The 19,766-nt window shown below is 30.9% G+C and overlaps 3 protein-coding genes across 19 annotated transcripts in view; 2 read left to right on the top strand and 1 right to left on the bottom strand.

The window, feature by feature from the left end:
* The first annotated feature begins 483 nt into the window (after nt 1-483).
* LOC148284129 (uncharacterized) lies at nt 484-12,319 on the top strand. Of its 13 annotated transcripts, none has more exons than XM_088242623.1 (14): nt 484-606; nt 1,830-1,992; nt 2,153-2,297; nt 3,593-3,748; nt 4,417-4,512; nt 4,794-4,961; nt 5,600-5,696; nt 5,839-5,875; nt 6,360-6,430; nt 7,909-8,017; nt 8,142-8,398; nt 8,505-8,717; nt 9,290-9,370; nt 12,012-12,319. In XM_088242623.1, exons 1-14 carry the CDS (start codon nt 593-595, stop codon nt 12,040-12,042), a joined length of 1,638 nt encoding a protein of 545 aa, XP_088098749.1. In that variant the 5' UTR covers nt 484-592; the 3' UTR covers nt 12,043-12,319. The 13 variants fall into 13 exon arrangements, with proteins under 13 accessions (XP_088098749.1, XP_088098743.1, XP_088098742.1 ...); XM_088242617.1 differs by having other exon boundaries at nt 9,278-9,370; nt 12,012-12,162; XM_088242616.1 differs by having other exon boundaries at nt 491-606; nt 3,590-3,748; nt 9,278-9,370.
* A 2,094-nt stretch (nt 12,320-14,413) lies between these two features.
* On the bottom strand, nt 14,414-15,841 carry LOC148284128 (protein saal1). The gene has a single exon (XM_088242582.1). The coding sequence runs from the start codon at nt 15,649-15,651 to the stop codon at nt 14,434-14,436; it is 1,218 nt and encodes a 405-aa protein (XP_088098708.1). The 5' UTR covers nt 15,652-15,841; the 3' UTR covers nt 14,414-14,433.
* A 2,725-nt stretch (nt 15,842-18,566) lies between these two features.
* Nucleotides 18,567-19,766, top strand: part of sky (GTPase-activating protein skywalker) — a 100,563-nt gene continuing 99,363 nt past the window's right edge. For all 5 annotated transcript variants that reach the window (XM_088242613.1, XM_088242608.1, XM_088242609.1 and 2 more), the window contains exon 1: nt 18,567-19,700. The gene's annotated coding sequence lies outside the window, so the exon portion shown is untranslated. The remainder of the gene's footprint in view (nt 19,701-19,766) is intronic.

The following is a 19,766-nucleotide window of genomic DNA, read 5'->3' as shown; positions in this document are numbered from 1 at the left end:
ATATCTCATGGGAAATAGGAATCATAAATCACAGACTATACCACAGATATAAATAGAGAAAAATAGAAGCATACATTCAATATATAACACAAACACATCTCTATCAACACCGATCTGTATGTAGATCAATGTTGAACAAACCCCTTTTGTTGTACCACAATTTAATATATATGATTTTTATTTAGAAACTTCACTGGTGCTGCTCTGTCTTTAATCCGTTTCTTTTTTATGTTATTATATCATTGTCGACTGTTTGTTTCTGTAAAATAAATAACTAAATTATTGCCATTCTTTTTTATTTTGTTAATGTCGATTTCACCTCCCTACTCCCTACTGGGATGTTTTAGACATGCAATACCTAGATCACTCGCTTTTAGAAGCGTTGAAATTTATTTGAGATACGCGCGTACCGTATTATTTTTCTGAAGTTGGACCCGCCTCCGTTGCTAACGCGTCCACCTTTTCGTCGTTACGTCCAGAAATAATGTGTAAATTTAACAAGGTTACGTCGTTACCATGAATTCCAAAATGACTAATTTTTAACCTCTCCTACATAAAATATAGAAGATTCCTGATACAATTCTTGTACACAATGTCCGTAATTATGTATGTACTCGTATGTTTAATATTATATTTTGTACCTTTTACATTATTTTTAGATCACTTTTTTCTTTCCTTATTCTTTCAATTTAAATTTAATTTATTTCTATTTACTTAATTTTTATTACCGTCAATAAATCTTTGTATTTTTATTTTATTTGTAACTTCTAAGATAAATTGCTTTTATTTTGATGCCGATAATGTACTTAATCAATGGCTTACATCACTGTAGAATATTTATGTTGACTGTTTTCACAATTTTCGTTTATATATTTTCTTATTTTCTGTAAAAAATAAACTGTTGTTTTTTTCCCGAATAAAAATAAATAAATAAAAACAAAAATTATGCACATAAGAGGCATTCTGAACCAAAAGTTTTACTTATGAAAACATTCAAACAGAAAAGTAAATATTTATAATTGATTTTTGGAAAATGAGAACAAAGGTCAAACCACACTAAAACGGTACTGCTCCAGAAGGAATACCATTTCTCGAGAATTTCATAAAATTATTTTTAAATACAACCAGCGTCGAAGCTTGGGGCTAACCTGGCAGGTGACTGCCGCAGGGGCGCAATCCTTAGGGGGAGTTCTTTACCGTATTTTATCTTTCTCTTCCTAGAAAATAAGTCTGGGGGCCATGAAATTCAAATCTCAAGGGCGCTTTTATGACTCTAGCTACGACGCTGAATACCACCAATCATTGACAAAGGTCGATGTATTATCATGTATTAGTATACATTTATATATATTTATTCCTTTATTAGGGTCTTCTACCAAAATATGATAACATCGGCCAAAAACAAGTTTTTTTTTCCTTTATTAAGGCCTTCTACCAAAATATAATAACATTGGCCAAAAACTAGTAAAATGAATTAAAAAATTATAATAAAAATAAAAACAATACTAACAGAAAGAAATAACAATTAAACTTACATGGATTTACAATATTGTGGGTTTAATATTATGCATTATAATGTTTTTATGTACTGTCTATTGTTTAACTTGCAACACTTCGCCTATTTGTCAACTTCACTTTGTTTTCTTGTTTTAACGGTTCGAAGTAAAATAATATTTTTATACATTGTTTTAATGATTCATTCTAAACTTTTTTCGTGAATCAAAAGCTTTTGGTCATTTTTAGGTTAAACATTTGAATAGCAATATTCATTTACTGTACAAAACGTTCACTATAAAACATACTGCAAAGTCCAAAATATTTTATTCTAGAATGGAAGAAAACCCACCATTAGAAGAAATAAATCAACAGCTGAAGATACAAAACTTGGAATTGGCTCAGAGACTTCAATTTTGGCGCATCGAGTACACTAAATTACAAAATGACAAGCTGTCCATAGTAAAAGAGAATAGCGAATTGATATGCGAAAATAATGTAATAAAACAGCTGTCCCTTTAATTCTACAATAGTATACTTTAAAAAAAAGTTATACAGTATAGTTGATTGCCAGCTTAGATAATATCGTAATACATTTTAATGTATTTTAAAATAACTAACCGAAAGTTAATTTGACATTTATTTTTTTTTATTTCAGAGATATAGGGACCAACTCTTAAAGTTTAGGAGCATAGAAAATATTATAAAGCAAAGTTTAACACATTCTTTAACGGACATAGTGAAAGGATCTGAACAAATTCGCCAAATTCTCGATGTTCTAAATGTTCAGCCAAGTAACAATGGTGAGAATGTTTTTATTACTGCGGATACTTTTACACTAGAAATAAATTTAATTTTGAATTTCATTATAAATTCATAAGACATTGGTCACATCTATTTGTATATGTAAAAACATTTCGTCTTTTCCATACAATGTAATTTGTACGAAAATGCTAATCATTATGTTTCTAGTTATGTCACAGTTTCATAAATGAATTGGAGGATATGTAAATTATTCGCTGATATAACAATTTTGCGTGCGCCAAAGGTATTTTTATTATGAGTAATTTATATAGCACCATTTTCATATTATTTTGCCCTCAAGGGTGTTGCGTGAAATTCATTCTATGCAGTATTTAATCGAATTTGAATTAATATAAAAATCATTTATTTTATTTATGTGCAAAGGATTTCATTCAAATTATATCTACATACAATACGTATTATGTACAGATACCTTAAAAATATATAGTGACTCACTGTGATATTGGTACAAGCGCACATACGGATTTTTGTGTTGAATATCTGTGAAATGATCATATATATTTTCATCCTCTATTTTGATTTCACATCTACTATTATATTTCTATTCTGGAAATAATAACAATCCATACATAATACATAAAATACGACACACTCCAATACGAAATTTCACCTCACGCTGATATTCATACTGATAGCACTATCTAACAGCATCACCAATTTAAACACAAAATATCCATGAAACAGCAAACAAATTATACTTTGTCGGGCATTGCCTTTATTTTTAAACACACCTGAGTTTTTGAGGCGTAGAAGTTACAACTTTTTCGCAGTATTTGACGTCAAATGTATTCGATTCATCCATCAGTCATGATTTTAGGCCCTTTGCATTAGAAATATTTTGTTTCCTCAAACGGACATCCAATTTTTGACACAGATTTTCAATAGGATTGAGATCTGATGATGGTGGTGACGTTTTTTACACTTTTGGACGGTTGTAGAATAGCCATTACTGTTCAACATATGACTTATGTTTCGCGTCACTCACTCCGTCCTAATTTCTATGTAAGTAAAACAAACTCCCTCTCTAAACACGAGCATCTTGCTACATTACTGATGTCGAAGTTTTAAATGTAAAGTTATATTTGGATCTATACATAAAAATGTAAAACTTTATTAATTAGCTAAAAAAATATGATTAAATATTGTATTATGTATTTTGTTCCTAGCACTTAGGTAATCAATGCCTGTTACCAATTTTGCAGCCATTTTTAACGTTTGGTTAACTGACATATTATCTGTAAGTTTTCTTAAAAAATAAAATTGATTCCAGAAGCGTTGGAAAGCTCTTGTTCCCCAAAGCGGACATCGAACCAAAGCTCTGTCCTCTCCGGTAATGTGAATCATGTCCACCCAATGATACGAGGAATAACAATAAAAAAGCCCGTTATTCGAATATCTCGTGCCGTGTTTGAACCCGTTGAACCATTAGGTAAATGTTTTTATTTTCTCTTTTAGCAGTTAAACGATCTAAAGGTAGATAAAATATATATTATATCTTAACCAAGGTATGTTTGTTTTTTTTAATTAATATGAAAGTTTAGGCATTTACAATGAGCTCAGCTCTTTTAATAGTAACATATAATCAAATTTGCAAATATTTATTTGAAAAAGTGCTACAAATTGGAATGAATCCCTATTTTATTAACATTCTGTGTGACAGTTGACATAGTGCTTATAAAATACCAATATAACTTAAAATGTATCTCTGTTTTGTAAATATTTATGAACTGGTAAATAGAAAAATTGCAACATGTAAGATTTTAAAACAAAATATAATAGTGTATGAGAGTAAAAGAAGTACCATTATTAATAACTTAACTGAAAAATGGGCAGAGTTATAATTTTAGCTGTCATAGTTTTAGTAGACGTGCGTTCAAATTTCTTAATCATAACAATTTTTGAGATAAGAGACAATTTTATTTTTAATCGAACAGTATATTTACAACCTATTTTATGAGAGGTGCAATATATAAAATGAATACCTAAATATATATGCGTAATAGGCTTTAGTTTTAGTTTTATTTTTTATTATCAATAACTACATATTTTTTAACATGTGTGTAAAATTTCAAATTTTTACAATGTATCTTTTTTTAGCATCATTGACTTCTGAAAGCTTGAATGACATTGAAGAAGATGCTGAAAATACTTCTCGAGAAGATTCAACACCCCCTCAACAGGTGGAAATGCTTGGTAAGAATATTAAAATAAATTTTATAAATTATACTTTGCTTAATTATCACAATGGAGTTCTGGCGCTGAGCCTAATGTACGGGAGCGAAGTATGGAATTGGAAAAATAGTGATGAAAGATAGGTGCACAAATGTCAAGATCCGTGCACTATGTAAGTATGAGATGAGCATTATTGATAAAATCAAGAAAGGGGCGCTGCGTTGGTTTGGACATGTAGAGAAAATATCTGTTGTTGTAATTATCTGAATTTGTGCAATTTGTGCAAGATTATATCTTTCCAGATCTGTGCGTTTCTTTATGTCGAGTGGACAGTCCGAGCAGACTTGTTAACAAAACTCCTAAGAAAGTATTTCCTTCACCCTCTCGCACATCACTTACAAGAAATGATGTATCAAATCCAGATTACAGTAATTTACAAAATCAAAATATACCCGAAAATTCAGAAGAAGGTTCGTTAAATGCTTATCTAGTTGCATACAAATATGTACAATAAACCATGCAATATTTTTAAATTTTGTTTTAAACCATTACTACCATTGGTGCTTTATCAACTATCATGCATAATCAAGTCACATTTAAAAATTAAATTATTAAAGTAATTGAGGGCATTGGAAGTAAAGATAGCAAACTCCCGTTTTGGTGTTTTCGAGAAAAATAACAAAAACTGCTACTCTAATGCCAAAGAGAGTCTTCATGTTAGAAATATTATTTTTACTGAACTTAAACTATAAGACACTAATAAATTAGCTTTAATAGAAACATGAATTCAAAAAACTTTTTAAATATTTGTATGGCACGGCCATTTTGAAAATTTAAATCTCAAGCCTGTCATCGGTCGAAAAAAATGGCTGATGGATATTGCTATGCTTCCAAACACTATTTTCAAACCATCAGAAGTATGATTTTAAACTACATTTGCAACCTCAATTCATGATTTTTATAAAATTTAAGCTGATAAACTACAGAATGACGTCATAACCAAAAAAATTTTTTTTTTAGAGGTTGCTATCTTTGCTTCTAATGCCCTAATTATCCAATCTTTTACAAGCATACTTTAATTGGTTGCATTGTTTATTTGTTTCTATAGCTACCCCCGAAGACCGTAACGAAAACAATGTATTTATAGATGAAAGTAAAGAGTCTACAAATTTTCTTCCGGATGGATCATTTGAATATAGATCACGGTTAGTTCTAAAAACAAAATTATATTTAACATTATGTAATCCATGGTAACTCCAGATATTGTTTTTCAAATATATACATTTTTTCATTAATAAAGTCTGTACATAGAAGAACTTCTCATAAAAGGCTTGTTTTTGTTTCTAGGTTAGAATGTGTAATTGAAGAATCTGACTCTATCAAAGTAAGTTTGTAATATTAACTTATATTACACTTATAGGGTATAAATATTTCTAATTGAATAATAATAAACTCAAAGTGATTTTATTTATTTTGTCTGCCCCGTGGTCAAATGGTCAACGCGTTTGGCTGCCATGCGAGAGGTCTCAGATTTGATTCCCAGTATGGTTGACATGAAATATTTCATTAGAAATGTGTTTTTACACTAGAATATTTCATAGTCTGGACTGGCACCTGAATAAGACAGATCATCTTATCTTTGTAACAGAAATAATCAAGATATGCTAAGGTCAAAGTAGGTCAGGTCAAGGTCAGTACCCTATGCACCTTTAGGTTTGGAAAGGAAATGTTTTTATATGATATATATATTTTTTTTAAATGTTTGTTCCTAAGAATGTTTTTTTTAAATGTTTTTTGTTTTGTTTCACAGTACCTACATAAGTATACTAGTGTTTTACTAATAATGTCTGTATTTTTCCAAAAAATAGTGGTCTTCTTCACCAAAACTAAACCCATTTGTGGCATTAAGTAGAACATTGGATGAAAACAATTCTAAAAGGTTGGTTTTTTACTCTCTATGAATATATTATTTCATTTATTAGTTTGTTTATTTATGTGCCTTTAGGGGCTTTTCCATTTTTAAATATACTATAAGTGCCATACACAAAATAAATTTAATGACATACATAAAATGTGGAACAATATAGGCTTAAATAAAAATAATAAACATGTAGAATAAGTACGTACGTTACTTCAACGATAAGTAGTTAGTATACATTATTTAGTTAAATCAACGATGTTTTCACAGATTGGTTTGAGGTCAGTTCGTCAAGGTTGCGTCCTTGCACTGTTCCTTTTTAAAATCCTCATTGACTTCATCCTAAGGAAGTCAATTCCATTTGAACGAGGAATATCCATCTCCTCCTCCCAAAAACTCTGGGACCTAGAGTATGCCGATGATACGGTTGTAATTGACGATTCAGTCACGGGCCTTCTGGCCACTGTAGATAGTCTAAATAGGTACTCCGCATGCATGGGCTTTAAAATCAATATTGTAAAAACCCATGTACTGTTTAACACTTCTTGATGCCCAAAACCCCTGACTCTGTCAAACCAAATTATCGAAAGGGTCGAGAGTTTCGATGTTATGGAAAATGGCAGCTTTCAAAAAGAACTGGGAGCGCGGCTAGGAATAGCAGGTGCCACATTCAACAGTATATTTACTCAGTGAAAACCAAATGCCGCCTATATAACGCCTACATAACACCTATTCTTCTCTATGGATGCGAATCGTGGCACCTCACTAGGGCCCAAAACAGCAAACTACTGAGGTGTGCGGTGGTTTGACTTTGTGCGGAATGAAGTAATAAGAGAACGGACGCAGCAAACTCCGGTGACAACTGTCATCAAGCGGAGGCGATACGGTTGGCTTGGCCATGTACTGTGGATGCCTCCTGAGAGCCTTAACCACCCTTGCCTACTTTGCAAGGCATCAGGTTCTAGACATCCTGGAAGTCCACGGCTGACTGTTCGTTGGCAGTTCATGTCAGAACTACGAGACCCGAACCTGACTTAGGAGGATGCACAGGAGCTGGCAGCCAACAGAGATGCCTAGAGGATCATCGTGGACACCATATGCTCCAACTAGGGAACGGACATGGAATGATGATTTAGTTCAATGAAATTGTTGTAAATTTTGATTCATATTTTAAGATCATGTAAAACAAATATAAATGCTGTTATTCTTTTTAAAAAAAGCTATTGTTTGCAACCGAAATTGTTTTAATATGATGTCAAAAATTTACAGTTTCGTTTTAGTTCTCAACTAAAAATAATTGTCTTAGTATTTTATCAGATTATTCCACAATATTGTTAGGTAATTAGGGATTCATTCTTTCAATTCAAAATAATAATTTACCTCAACCAAGTCAAGTGTCACTCATTAACTTCTAAAAACAAATTGCTTTATCAATGTTTCAATTTATTTTTCAATGCTGCAAATAAACATTTTAATACTATTTGTAATGTTCTTTCCAGCATACAAAAAAGTCAGTTATCAAATACAGAAGAAGATCCTTTGGAAGGGCCAAGTTGGCGTTTTGATAATGTATCTACGCGACGAGATATATTTGTTTCCACTCGCAAGGTACTTTTAGAAGAACATAATATATTTATTATATTATTAGTTACATTTTGCATTAATTTATATTTTTGCTTTTTTATTGTTGCCAACTGATTTTTATTTATATCTTAAAAATAATTGTTTACAGAGAAAAAAAATGTTAGATGAAAATTTGGCACGAAGTGATAAAATAGAAGATGCCCAGTTACCAGATTCAACAACAAATGGCTCCATCAAAGATAATTCTTCTGGTGATCATTCAATATTTGATAAAACATTTCCTTCTGTACCAGATTATCAATCTACGCCAATTTTGGTTTTACCAAACATTACTAAAAATGTCCACAAATCAACAGAAAGTATAGAGCCAAGTGCAACAGCGGATATGGCAGAAACAGAAACTGAGTATGTTTAGTCTATTATTTTCTCATTTAGCTTTGATATAATAGTTTAATGTATTTTAAAAATCAGTACATACAGTAAATCATTTTTATTTGATTAAAAATTCTAGATTAAAAGTTAAGAACCACTTATTAAATGCGAAAGTTCTTCTTTCAAAAATGGAAAAAAAACCTCCGACTCAAAAGAGAACTCGTAAAAAACAATCTAATTCTAAAAGGACTAGCTCCACTGAAAAACACCTTGATGGTGTGACACCTCCTAAACAAAAAAGAGAATCACAGACTTCCGGATCCCCGAGCTCCAGAGGTTCAACAGTTTTATTGTAAGCTATCTTTTATTCTATGATTATCTAGTTTAAGTTATTTTCTCTGTGGATAAATATTTTATCCCAAAATAATTATGTGGTTAAAATATTACCAAAAGAGTTAGTAAAAATATTTTAAAAACAATAAATTTTTTGTGTCTACGACCAGATTTAGAGATTGACCAACCCATCTTAAATACAAATAAAACTGAATTAAAATTATGCGTTACAATATTCATACCAATGAAAAAATAATTTAAGGAAACATGAAAAAGTATGAAATATTACGCTAAGGCTAGCGCCACACTCAGCGGTGTAAAGATAACTATAGCTAACAAAGATAGTAAAGATGGGTTGGTCAATCGAATGCAGCAGACACAAATAAAGTATTATGGATTGATTTAAATCAGAGTAATTTAAAAATAAATAACATTAAACCCATTTCAACACACACACACAATTATGTTATGATCAATATCAAAAAGATGTTTTATTCTTACAGTAAATAATATTTTCTTAATAATTAAAGATCCCTAAAACTTACTTTAAATGCTTTTTATGATTAATAACCAGAACAGTTATGATTTCAGCAGATCATCATCTGAATCCAGCTTCTCTACCAGACCACGTCGAGGTCAAACAAAAAATTATAAAGAAAAACCTTTAAACAAGTAAGTATAATAATATAATGGTGTAGTGGTCAAGACGCTTGACTCACGCACGGAAGGTTCCGTGATTTTTCTCAAGCCTGGGTGTTCTATGATATAATTCATTACTGTAATTGGGCCTCCTGGCCTGTTGTGGTGCAAAAAAAAGAAAAAAAGAAATAATTCTGTGCCTTGGTTGATGTCAATTAAAAAATATACATATTTAACAAATTTATGTACACATACATATGTGGTAGTGTTTTTTTATTGATACTAGTTTCAAATAGTTTACTATAGTGTCACAAAATAGCTGTAAAATTATTTTCTTGTAATGTTGTGATTTATGACCTTGAAAAGTTAAAGTTAAACCGACAACTAATTTTCATTCAAATAAATTTAAGCATATAAGCTTTATTTTATGCTGCACACTTAAAATTAATATAATAATAATTTAGAAAGCATGCTATCTTTTAAATTTACATTGCATCCAGATAAATTTTATTTAGCAAATGTTTAAACAATGATCCTTGTTATATATCTCGGTATTTTTGTATAAAATATTTATTATAATACTTATTTAAATTTATTAAGTTATAATAATTTAGCTTTGTATATATGAATTTTAAAAAAACAAAAACAAACCATCACGCCGTTTTTCCGTAAGGGTAGGCAGAAAGGATAGAACACCACATCACTCTATCTTCGCATACAGATTTCGCTTCCTCTACATTCATACATCTTCTCATGCACGTGCGCCGATTATTCCGACTTTTGACATGTCCATCTTCAAGTATTTGTTGGATTTGATCATGCCATGTCTTTCTCGGTCTTCCTCTATTTCTGCATTCATCAAAATTTGCATTGTAAATATTCTTAGCCGTTCTTTCGCTGTCCATTCGCCCTACATGTCCAAACCAGCGTAGAGCTCCTTTCTTGATTTTGTCGATAATGTTTATCTCAGCCTTACTCAATGTACGGATCTCAACATTTGTGCATCTATCGTACATAGTTTTACCACACATTCGCCTGAAAGATCGCGTTTCGGCAGCATTCAGCCTACTTTCATCCCTGTTTTTCCAAATCCATACTTCGCTCCCATACATCAGGGTCGGGACCAGGATTCCTCCTCATGTCATATTGGTTTAATTCAAATAAATTGCAATATTGTAAATAAGCTTGCCCAAATTAACATTTCTTAATTTTATATTTATAATATTGCAAACAATTTTATCTGGATTCTCGGAAGAGTAATTTAACAATAGTAAAAAAATTAACACGTAATATATTTATAAAATATTAACCGTAGTTAAAAATGTATTCCACAATTAAATTATATGCACTACCGAGGGCTGCATATAACAGATTTCCAAGCTGCATATAACAGGTTCCCAAGCTGCATACGGCCCGCGGATTTGCTTTGGCCCAGCCTACTACAGACACTGCAAATTATCTTTATAATGAATAATGAAAAATATGTACAGTCGAGCTTGGTTATAACGATCACGGAAATAGCGAGATCTCAGATGTAATGAGGAAATATTTATCGACATGTTAGTTCACGGTTTTCTCCATACATTTATTTACTTTTTTAACGAGCTACTTCTCGCACATACCGAACAAAAATATTGTCAACAGTAGAGCAAAAAATCTTAAATCATTCATAAACATAATAAATAAAAGAAGAACCTGAGTAATAAAATCTAAACGGGCGGCTAACTTAGGACCGATGCCACTGGGCATCGGGATCGGAAGACGTTTATGACACTATGTATTTAAGTGTCTATGTACCTAACTGGTGTTTATGCCAAAAACATTGAAAAAATATCACACATGGTTGAAATTGCGTGTAAAAAATCCAAGTTTTGTAAACCCAGTAAGTACCGGCTCAGCACCATATTACAATTGTCAACTTCTTTTGTAGTTTATGAATGACATCCTTATTTCGAGAGTTTTTTCAAAGCTTTCCAGTTTTTAAAAATGTTTTATGGTCAGTGCATAATAAACAATATGAGTAGGTGATGTCGTATCAGTTAAAAATTAACCCTTGAATTATACTAACAAAAGAAAATGTCTCTCAATTCTTGAAAAAGAGGCAATTATTTGTGAAATAGAATGTGGCGCAAAAAATCTTGAGGTGTCTAAAAAAATCTTCTTATTCACAGTGCAAATATTGTGAAAAATAAGAATGTTCATTTATCTGCATTTTAAATTTAGAAAATAGTATGTTTGTAAGCATTTATTATATTTATAATAAAACTTTTAATATATAAAAGCATAATATGCTATATTAATAGTTTTATTTTTTTAATTATCGGTATGAACTATACATATATTTATTTGTTTACTTAGTGACTATATGCAAAGGTGATTGGATTAAAAAACAACCTTTCTCTGGTATAACGAGTAATGCTTATAACGCGCAAATTCAGTCGGTCCCACCTTCCTCGTAAAAACCGAGTTTGACTGTAGTTGTAAAAACATACAAATTAATTCACTTATTTTTTATTATTTAATTTTCTGGCACTTCTGTGCATTTTACAAGAAACATCAAAGTTTTTTCAATACTGAGAATTACTCATAAGACATATAAAGCTAACAATAATAAACCGTATTTAAAAGAAGGAAAAAGATATGAAAAAATCCTAATATTATATTTTACTTCCAGGAAACTAAGACGGAATGGAAATGATATATAATGAAGTATTTTGTAATTATTGAGACATAATTATATGTTTATGCTAGGACTTGATCCAACGCATTGTCTTATGTATCTCATTTTAGTGGGCATAAAATAAATATGATGTATTTAATGTTAATTTCTTATTTCATATAATAATCAAAAGTATGTTTTGTATTAAATATAATCAACTATAAAATGTACAACAATATATTTGTAATCAGAAAAAATGTATTTATTCTATTTATAAAAAACTAAAAACGACCAATGTCTAAAGAATAAAAAATCTTACATATATACCGTTTTTTTAATTCAATTATGTTGTCTCAAATCAATTCTGATCTGGACCCAGGTAGGGAAATTAGCTGCAGAATAGAGATAACACGATCAGCATTCAATGGCATAATATTATTCTTCTGCAGTGATAGTCTTAATTTAAAATTGAGACAGATGGTGGTCAAGTGCTATGTGTGGTCAATACTGATCTAGAGTTGAAACATGGACTCTCAAAGTGTACTCCATGAACTGATTAGAGGCTTTTAAAATGTAGCTTCAACAAAGAATGCTGAGGATACCGTGGACATATTTAGTGACCAACATGGAGGTGCTGAGACGAGCCAGTGCCGAAAAAGAACTACTGTCCTCAATAAAACAGAGAAAACTCACATATCTGGGTCACATCATGCGCGGAAGCAAATATGCACTTCTCTACAGCTAATCATGAAGGAAAAGCATGGAGTTAGAAGGCAACATATGTCCTGGTTGAGAAACATCCGCGAGCGGGAGTGTGCAAGGGTTAAGGAGCTGTTCCGGTTGGCGCAGGACAGGGATGTCTACTCTAGAATAATCACCAATATCGGGGAAACCTGATATGGCAACAAAAAAAATATAATTTTTATAACCCACACATCTCTTTTTATAGCAGATTCCAAATTCATCAAATAAATTTTAATTTGTAAGTGAAAATTCTTGATGGAAGTTCATTGTAATTTATTATAGAAATAAAAGACGAGTAATAGTTTAATCCACAAATTTGGAATATCCAGTGACCGGTTTCATCGCTTTCGCAACATCTTCAAGACTGGTATCTTTATTAAGGAGTTTAGTGAATTTATGCAAAACAGAGGTAAGGATAGAGAATTTAAAATTGTATGAAAATAAATTAAATAAAATTATTTTTATCTTAAGGATCATTAACAAAATTTTTTCGGGTTGACTAATTTTATACTAATGTTAAAGAGTAAAAAATTTATCACTCTGATGACAGGCCCTAAGGCCTGATAATGCCTAGGCTTCCATATTCTCTTGAAAAATAATTTCTCTATATTTATTGAGATAGCCGAGATTTAAAAATTCCTAAATAAAATAAATAAAAATTCATGTCACAATGACGCTGGAAAGGAAAAAGTTACCAAGCCACATGTAACAATTTTATAGAAAAGCTAATATATTTTTTTTAATTAATAAAGAATTAAAAAAAATTATTTAAATTATGTAGGAATCTTGGCAAAATAATACGAGATGAGTATGAGATTTTTTATTAAATAAAAAAAAAACAAACTTATTTGCTCTTCTGTAAAGTTGCTACATGTCGCATGGGAACAATTTTTCCTTTCCAGCATCGATATGAACCATTAAAAAAATAATAGAAAATTATAATTAATTTTTATACAGACAAATGGCCTGATTGACATGAAACATTATCTGCCAAAAGTCATTATATCATAGTCCCCGGACTGGCTAAAAAATGGTATTCTGAATCGTCTCTACCCCCTAGAGAGTGATTAATTTACAGATTTTTATTTTTTGCATGCGTTTACACTTTGCTTCATATCTGGCCACACTGATGATTAAACGTCAAATAAATATGAACTCATGACACCAAACATGATGGCTTTCATTAAGAACATTATTGCGACCTTAAGCATTACCCAAATCCCTTAATTAGGTTGAATTGACCAAACCACATTTGTTTTTTAAACAGTTTCATACATAATTTTACGTTTAATCATCTGTGTGGTCATCAATAAAGCAAAGTGTCGTCGTATTAAAAAAAAATAATCCCAAAATGAACTACTCTCTAGGGAGTAGAGAAGATTCAGAATACCACCACTGAAGCGTCATCTTTCCTCTATGTAAAAAAATAAATAATGAGGATGCACTATATTGGCATACCAGTGCCTTATGCACCATTAGGTGTGAGAAGGGAATAATGATGATGATGTAATCATATAAAGATTTTTTTCAAAATGAAAAAATACAGAGTTGTTGCTCAAAAAAATAGATAAACACTTATTTTTCATTAGAATGGCGACACAGTTGGGATAAAGGAAGTTATTCAGTTTTGTTTCATTTTAAGTCAGGGTAAAATAGAACTACAAACAAACGCAGCCAGTTTAATAAATTATTATTAAGTCATATCATCTAAAATTTCATTCATGTTACTTAGTACATCATTAAAGGAAATATGAATTTGATTAGATTTGATCATTTCATTTATTTTATTTGTCAACAAAGTCAATTCGTTTTTCATAAGATGTTGAAGGAGTGTCCTCTTGATGTTCTCTTTAGGTACATTTTTAAAGACTCTTACATAATATTGTGGAAGAATTTCCATCAGGTTATTGTCCGAGGACAGTTCAGAAATGAACTTATTATTCGAGATAGCAACGTCTTTCCATAACTTTAGTAAATTATCAGTTATATCAATTGACTCTTGCAATGACCTATTGAGTAGCGTTGGCAGACAGGCAGTTAAATATTCTACAGCGTCCACTATTGCCAAGTTATTGGTATCAATATACTTTGTAATAATGTTGCTAATAATCCCAAGCAAATCTGGCAAATGGTGTATATATGCAGGAGATTCTTCTTCAAACTTTGTCAGTACAGAATGAATGGAGAAGAACACAATTTCACTTCTCTCTAATTTCTCTGGATCCAAAGAACGTTGACATAATTCTTTAAATCCTACCAACAATGATTGAATAAATTTTGTTTTAATGAACAGGCTTTTAAAAGTATTGTTGTCTGCATCTTCTCTTACAGAACAACAAATACAGTTTATTGTTTCAAAGGTATTTGATAAAACATCGGTATTTATTGAGTTATTTAAAATGTACATAACCTTATTCGAAAAATCATTCTCAAGCCAAAACTGAAACCAGGAGTCTAGATTAACTGAACTAGAATAAATATTTGAAAAAATAAATCTCATCACTTGAATTATTACTAAACTATCCTCGCAGGATATAAAAGTATAAACAGAATTGCGAATACTATCATTTTTGTTTATTTCTTGAATCGTCTCTTTGTGGCTGCACATATTGGTCATTGTTCCTATAATAACTTCTGTGATTCTTGGATTGTAACTAGCTTTTAAGACGTCGCAAAATATTTTCATTGCATTTTGGGCCAACAAAAAGTCTGATACATCCTTTTCTACTGTCATATCCCATAAAACACAAAGATCTTTTTCAATGAACTCATATAAATTATCTTCATTTAAATCTTCAACTGTCAACAGTTTTATTAAAATTTGGATTACATATTTTTGACTATATGCCGTATTTCCGATTGTATCACCCCTGATATTATTATCGCTGGATATTTCGACCGTATTCGCCATAATACAAAAGAAAGTAATGGAACTTGAGGTAAATTCACGATTACGTCAATACTGTTAATAGTACGTAGTATGTACGTGAAATCAGAGATTATAATTTATAATGTGGATGTCACACAGTTGGCGAGTTGGCCCAGTTGACAGTTGACAGTTTACAATTTTTATTCATTTTTCATTGTTTATTCCAAAGATGAACTAAAAAAACATCGCGTATAGGTAACGCAGCCTAAGTCAGAGATATCTGTAGCTGTGGCCTAAGTTGAGACGATCACAGTACCCTTGCAAGCATATATGTTAAATACAGAGTGATTCTTTTCTCTCCATATTATATTTTATTTCTAGAATTTTTTAATTTTAAATAATTTTTATTTTATTTTAAATAAATACACGAAGGCCATTTACAAAAAAAAAACATAAAATGAAGTAAGCATACAAACATATTAATGTGTTTATTTATTAAATTCAGAAGTATTCATGTTTATTTATTTATCTTATCAAATTTGTAATATGTAATAAAATGAAACATTTTAAAGTAACACGTCAGATACTATTTATCTTAAGGTTAGGTGGTTTATAATTGATATTGGTGGTTTATTATTGAATTATTTGTAAGGATTAGGATTATTACCATAATGTTTGCCTCGTTATCAAAATCTAATAATACTGAATAGGCAGGAAAAGCTATAATTAACATTCGGCGCATACGTCTAGTAATTAATAATTAGAATGAGTATAATGTCATAATAAAGTAAACACCTATATCATAGCGAACGGATCGTTCTCAAGCGTACACATAAATTGAAACAGCGGAAAAACTAATAGTTAATGATAAGGACATAAGCAAATGGATAATTTAGACATACAATACATATGTATTGCGTTTTTTGAGAAAACAAAATTAAAATAAATTTGAAGCTAAATAAATGACAAATTAAAATCATCATTAGTAAAGCGTCTGTATATCTACTAAAAACAAAAGTATAAGATAAAAACCTCTGTTACTCATGAAATATCTATTAAAACCAATTTATTTACCCCGATATTATAAAATGGTATAAAAATAATATGTGTCTTCCAGCAGATAAAACGAAAAGCACCAAAATAATATTTATAATACGGTATAGCGGTTAACGTGTTTGGTTGCCGTGCATAGGATAAACGTGAAATATTTATTCAGAGTGATTTTACACAGCAATGTTTTGTGTTAATGCGGAAATGATTAATGTGTGTTCTTATATTTATTTACTATTCAGTTTTAATTATTATTTTGTCTTTTTATTCCATGTTTTATATTTATGATATTATATTTTTAATGCATACACCAAAATACTTAATTTTAAATTATTTACCATGAATCAGCACCGAAATAAAATTAGATTTACTTGTATTCACTGAAATTGCCATCGCAGCATAACCGTTCGCTTTTATTATTGTATCTCTAAATAAATTATACGAAAAAAAGGGAAAAAATATTTTTTTTATGAATTCAAAAATTATCTTGTACCTGGGTTACAATAACTCTAATCATGTCATAAATCATATCTGGAAATACGGGCCATTTCCCACAGTGGTAAAATCCACACTGTACAATAATATAACTGAAGGTAGGTTAATATTTAAAGAATTCTAGTTCTTTTTTAAAATTACATTTATTTATTTAATGTCAGGTGCTAATCTCTACTTGATTTACTTATACAATTTTAAATGAATACAATACAATATAATCAATATCAATCCATCCTAATTTTACCGTGCCGTGTGGATTTGGACGATTCGCGTTCAATAAACACACACTATTGTATCCTTCGGAACCTGTAGAGACACACTTATACTTAGGCTGTTTGAGTGTATGGGATGGCCTCAACTAGGATTGAGTTACCTATACCTAATTATAATATTACAATGTAAATACAAATAAAACTGTATTTACGATAATATTTCATATATTATTATCTTAATGTTATTTTTTTCTATTTTTTATGATTCTTTCAACACGTACTATTTTATTTATTTGACACTTTATATACATATAAGGGCGGGCATATTGCCTTAAGGCAATTTCTTCCTACCTACCCAAACCATTCAGTTTGAGAAAATTATAAATACATGGACATATTAACTCTGACAATTTTATACAAAAAATAAAAACAAAGATGAACAAAATAAAAAGATATAAAAAAAAAACACTTTACTATGAAGAGAGGAGAGAATATGGGAATGAAAGAAGAAGGATAAAGGAACAATTTAAAAATTTAGATAGTGACATATTTAGGTACTACAACCATGATAAACGATTAGTCTGGGCTGGTATTCCAAACGCTCTCGTGACCGTATTATCTCGTATATTTACATACAAAATACACGAAAAACTGTTTTCTCGTGCCACAAGAGTGGTTCAGAATAGCACCCCTGGATGTCTGATCAGATATCATACACGTAGTCTTGCGTAGTCTGATGTCTGATTATATTATACATTTTATTATATCCTTTGTATATGGTCTGATTACTAACCGAGTATGATTTTGTATACCGAGTAGGATCTGCTCGAGAGCAGCAATCTTATCAAAAACAAAACTGTATTATTCATTCCATCCGGTTATGAAAAGAATACCCCGAGGATTGAATCAACGTCTTATTCAATAAAAATTGATAAAAAAATAGAAACACGATTTTTGAAGGAATAAGTAAAAAATATTTTTAACTAAAGATGCGCAGAGTACAAGTTTTACCGAGTTACCGGGTACGAGTTTTACTCGGTTTGATATTTGCCAAACCGAATACTCGGCCGAATAACTCGGTTCAATCAATCAAATGCTTTGTTTGAGGTGTGAAAACAGGTTTAAACAGGTCCGCGGGTGCTTTCCCGTTGCGTACGACTGGCACGCGGCACTCCACCTCCCGCTCCGTCTCGGCTAATCAGTGGCTTGTTATTTTACAACAAAATAGCATTCGGTGCGCGTCAAATTGCATAATTAATTGATGAACATTATTCCTCGTGTACAAAAATTGTTGACAAGATAAGTTCACGCAAAAGATTACGAATTATGAAATTTTACGACGAGATTAAAGAAGATAAAACCAAAGTGAAATGTTCCTTGTGCAATTTTTCGATTTTACAAAATGGTGTTGGACTTAATGTTTCTACGACGGCGATATTAAACCATATTAAAATTAAACACAAAGAGGAATCAAAAGATTTCAAGAATGAACCTTTATTCAAAAGTTCCTAAAATCGCAAGGCGGCTGCTTCAACTTCATAGTCGGAATCGAATGCAACAAAGCCTTCGGGAGTCATTTGCGTCAAAGTGGAACATAAATGATATGCTGGCTAAAGAAATTCACAAAGCTGTCGCCGAAATGATTGCTATTGACAACCAACTAATTTCCATAGCGGAAGATATCGGGTTTCGAAGATTAATGAACGTCTTAACGTTTTCATTATACTTCCCAAAATATTACATTACTTTAGTTAAACCGAGTATACTCGTCATTTAAACATTAGAGTTATTCGGCCGAGTACGACTAATAAAAACAACGCCGAATACGCCCAGTATCGAGTATTAAACGAGTACTCGCCCCATCACTATTATTTTTAACAGTGTTTGGAACCCTTTACTTATTTAAATTCGTGTAGCGAATGGCCAGGAACATTTATGTTTGATAGCTATATAATGACATAAGGGCAAAGACTGCGCAAGCGCACTTCTATGAATATTTTCTTGAGAGCTGAAATAAGCGAATTATTTTCTCGCAGCTTTTCGCGAGAGTTGTTCGGTGAATTGGGTTGTCGGTCGGTGTTGTTTTCTAAATATGTGTTTCTAGTTTACGTTGTATGAATTTTCCGAGATATGTGTAAGCTTGATCGCAATACAGTGTGTTTATTGGTAAATGCAAGTAAAGGTTTGGATGTTTTAAATGAATATTGTGTTGTGTTTATTACAAAACACTTACCTGTGCTCATTCAGTTTTAACTCTGTGGTGTTGACTTTTCTGTTGCACCAGTCTAATATTTTGGAAAATACCTTTGTCTAAAGTATTGCACAACGAAAGTGGTAAGAAAATATTTTTTAAATATCGATTTAACCAATACTTCGTTTGTGTGTTTATTACTTCTGTAA

This window comes from Micrasema longulum, unplaced genomic scaffold, assembly GCF_059751315.1.
Source record: "Micrasema longulum isolate JH-2025_06_02 unplaced genomic scaffold, ASM5975131v1 h1tg000147l, whole genome shotgun sequence".
NCBI classification, from domain to species: Eukaryota; Metazoa; Arthropoda; class Insecta; order Trichoptera; family Brachycentridae; genus Micrasema; species Micrasema longulum.
The sequence above is the reverse complement of the archived record's forward strand: the minus strand, read 5'-3'. Positions and strand labels throughout refer to the sequence as shown.

What these genes read in the sequence shown, in the direction of transcription:
- LOC148284129 (XM_088242616.1), top strand. An exon ending in ACCCGAAAATTCAGAAGAAG is followed by an intron (nt 4,962 to 5,599) that starts GTTCGTTAAATG and finishes TTGTTTCTATAG; the next exon opens with CTACCCCCGAAGACCGTAAC. An exon ending in GATGAAAACAATTCTAAAAG is followed by an intron (nt 6,431 to 7,908) that starts GTTGGTTTTTTA and finishes TGTTCTTTCCAG; the next exon opens with CATACAAAAAAGTCAGTTAT.
- LOC148284128 (XM_088242582.1), bottom strand. Translation starts at nt 15,651, where the DNA reads ATGGCGAATACGGTCGAAATATCCAGCGATAATAATATCAGGGGTGAT.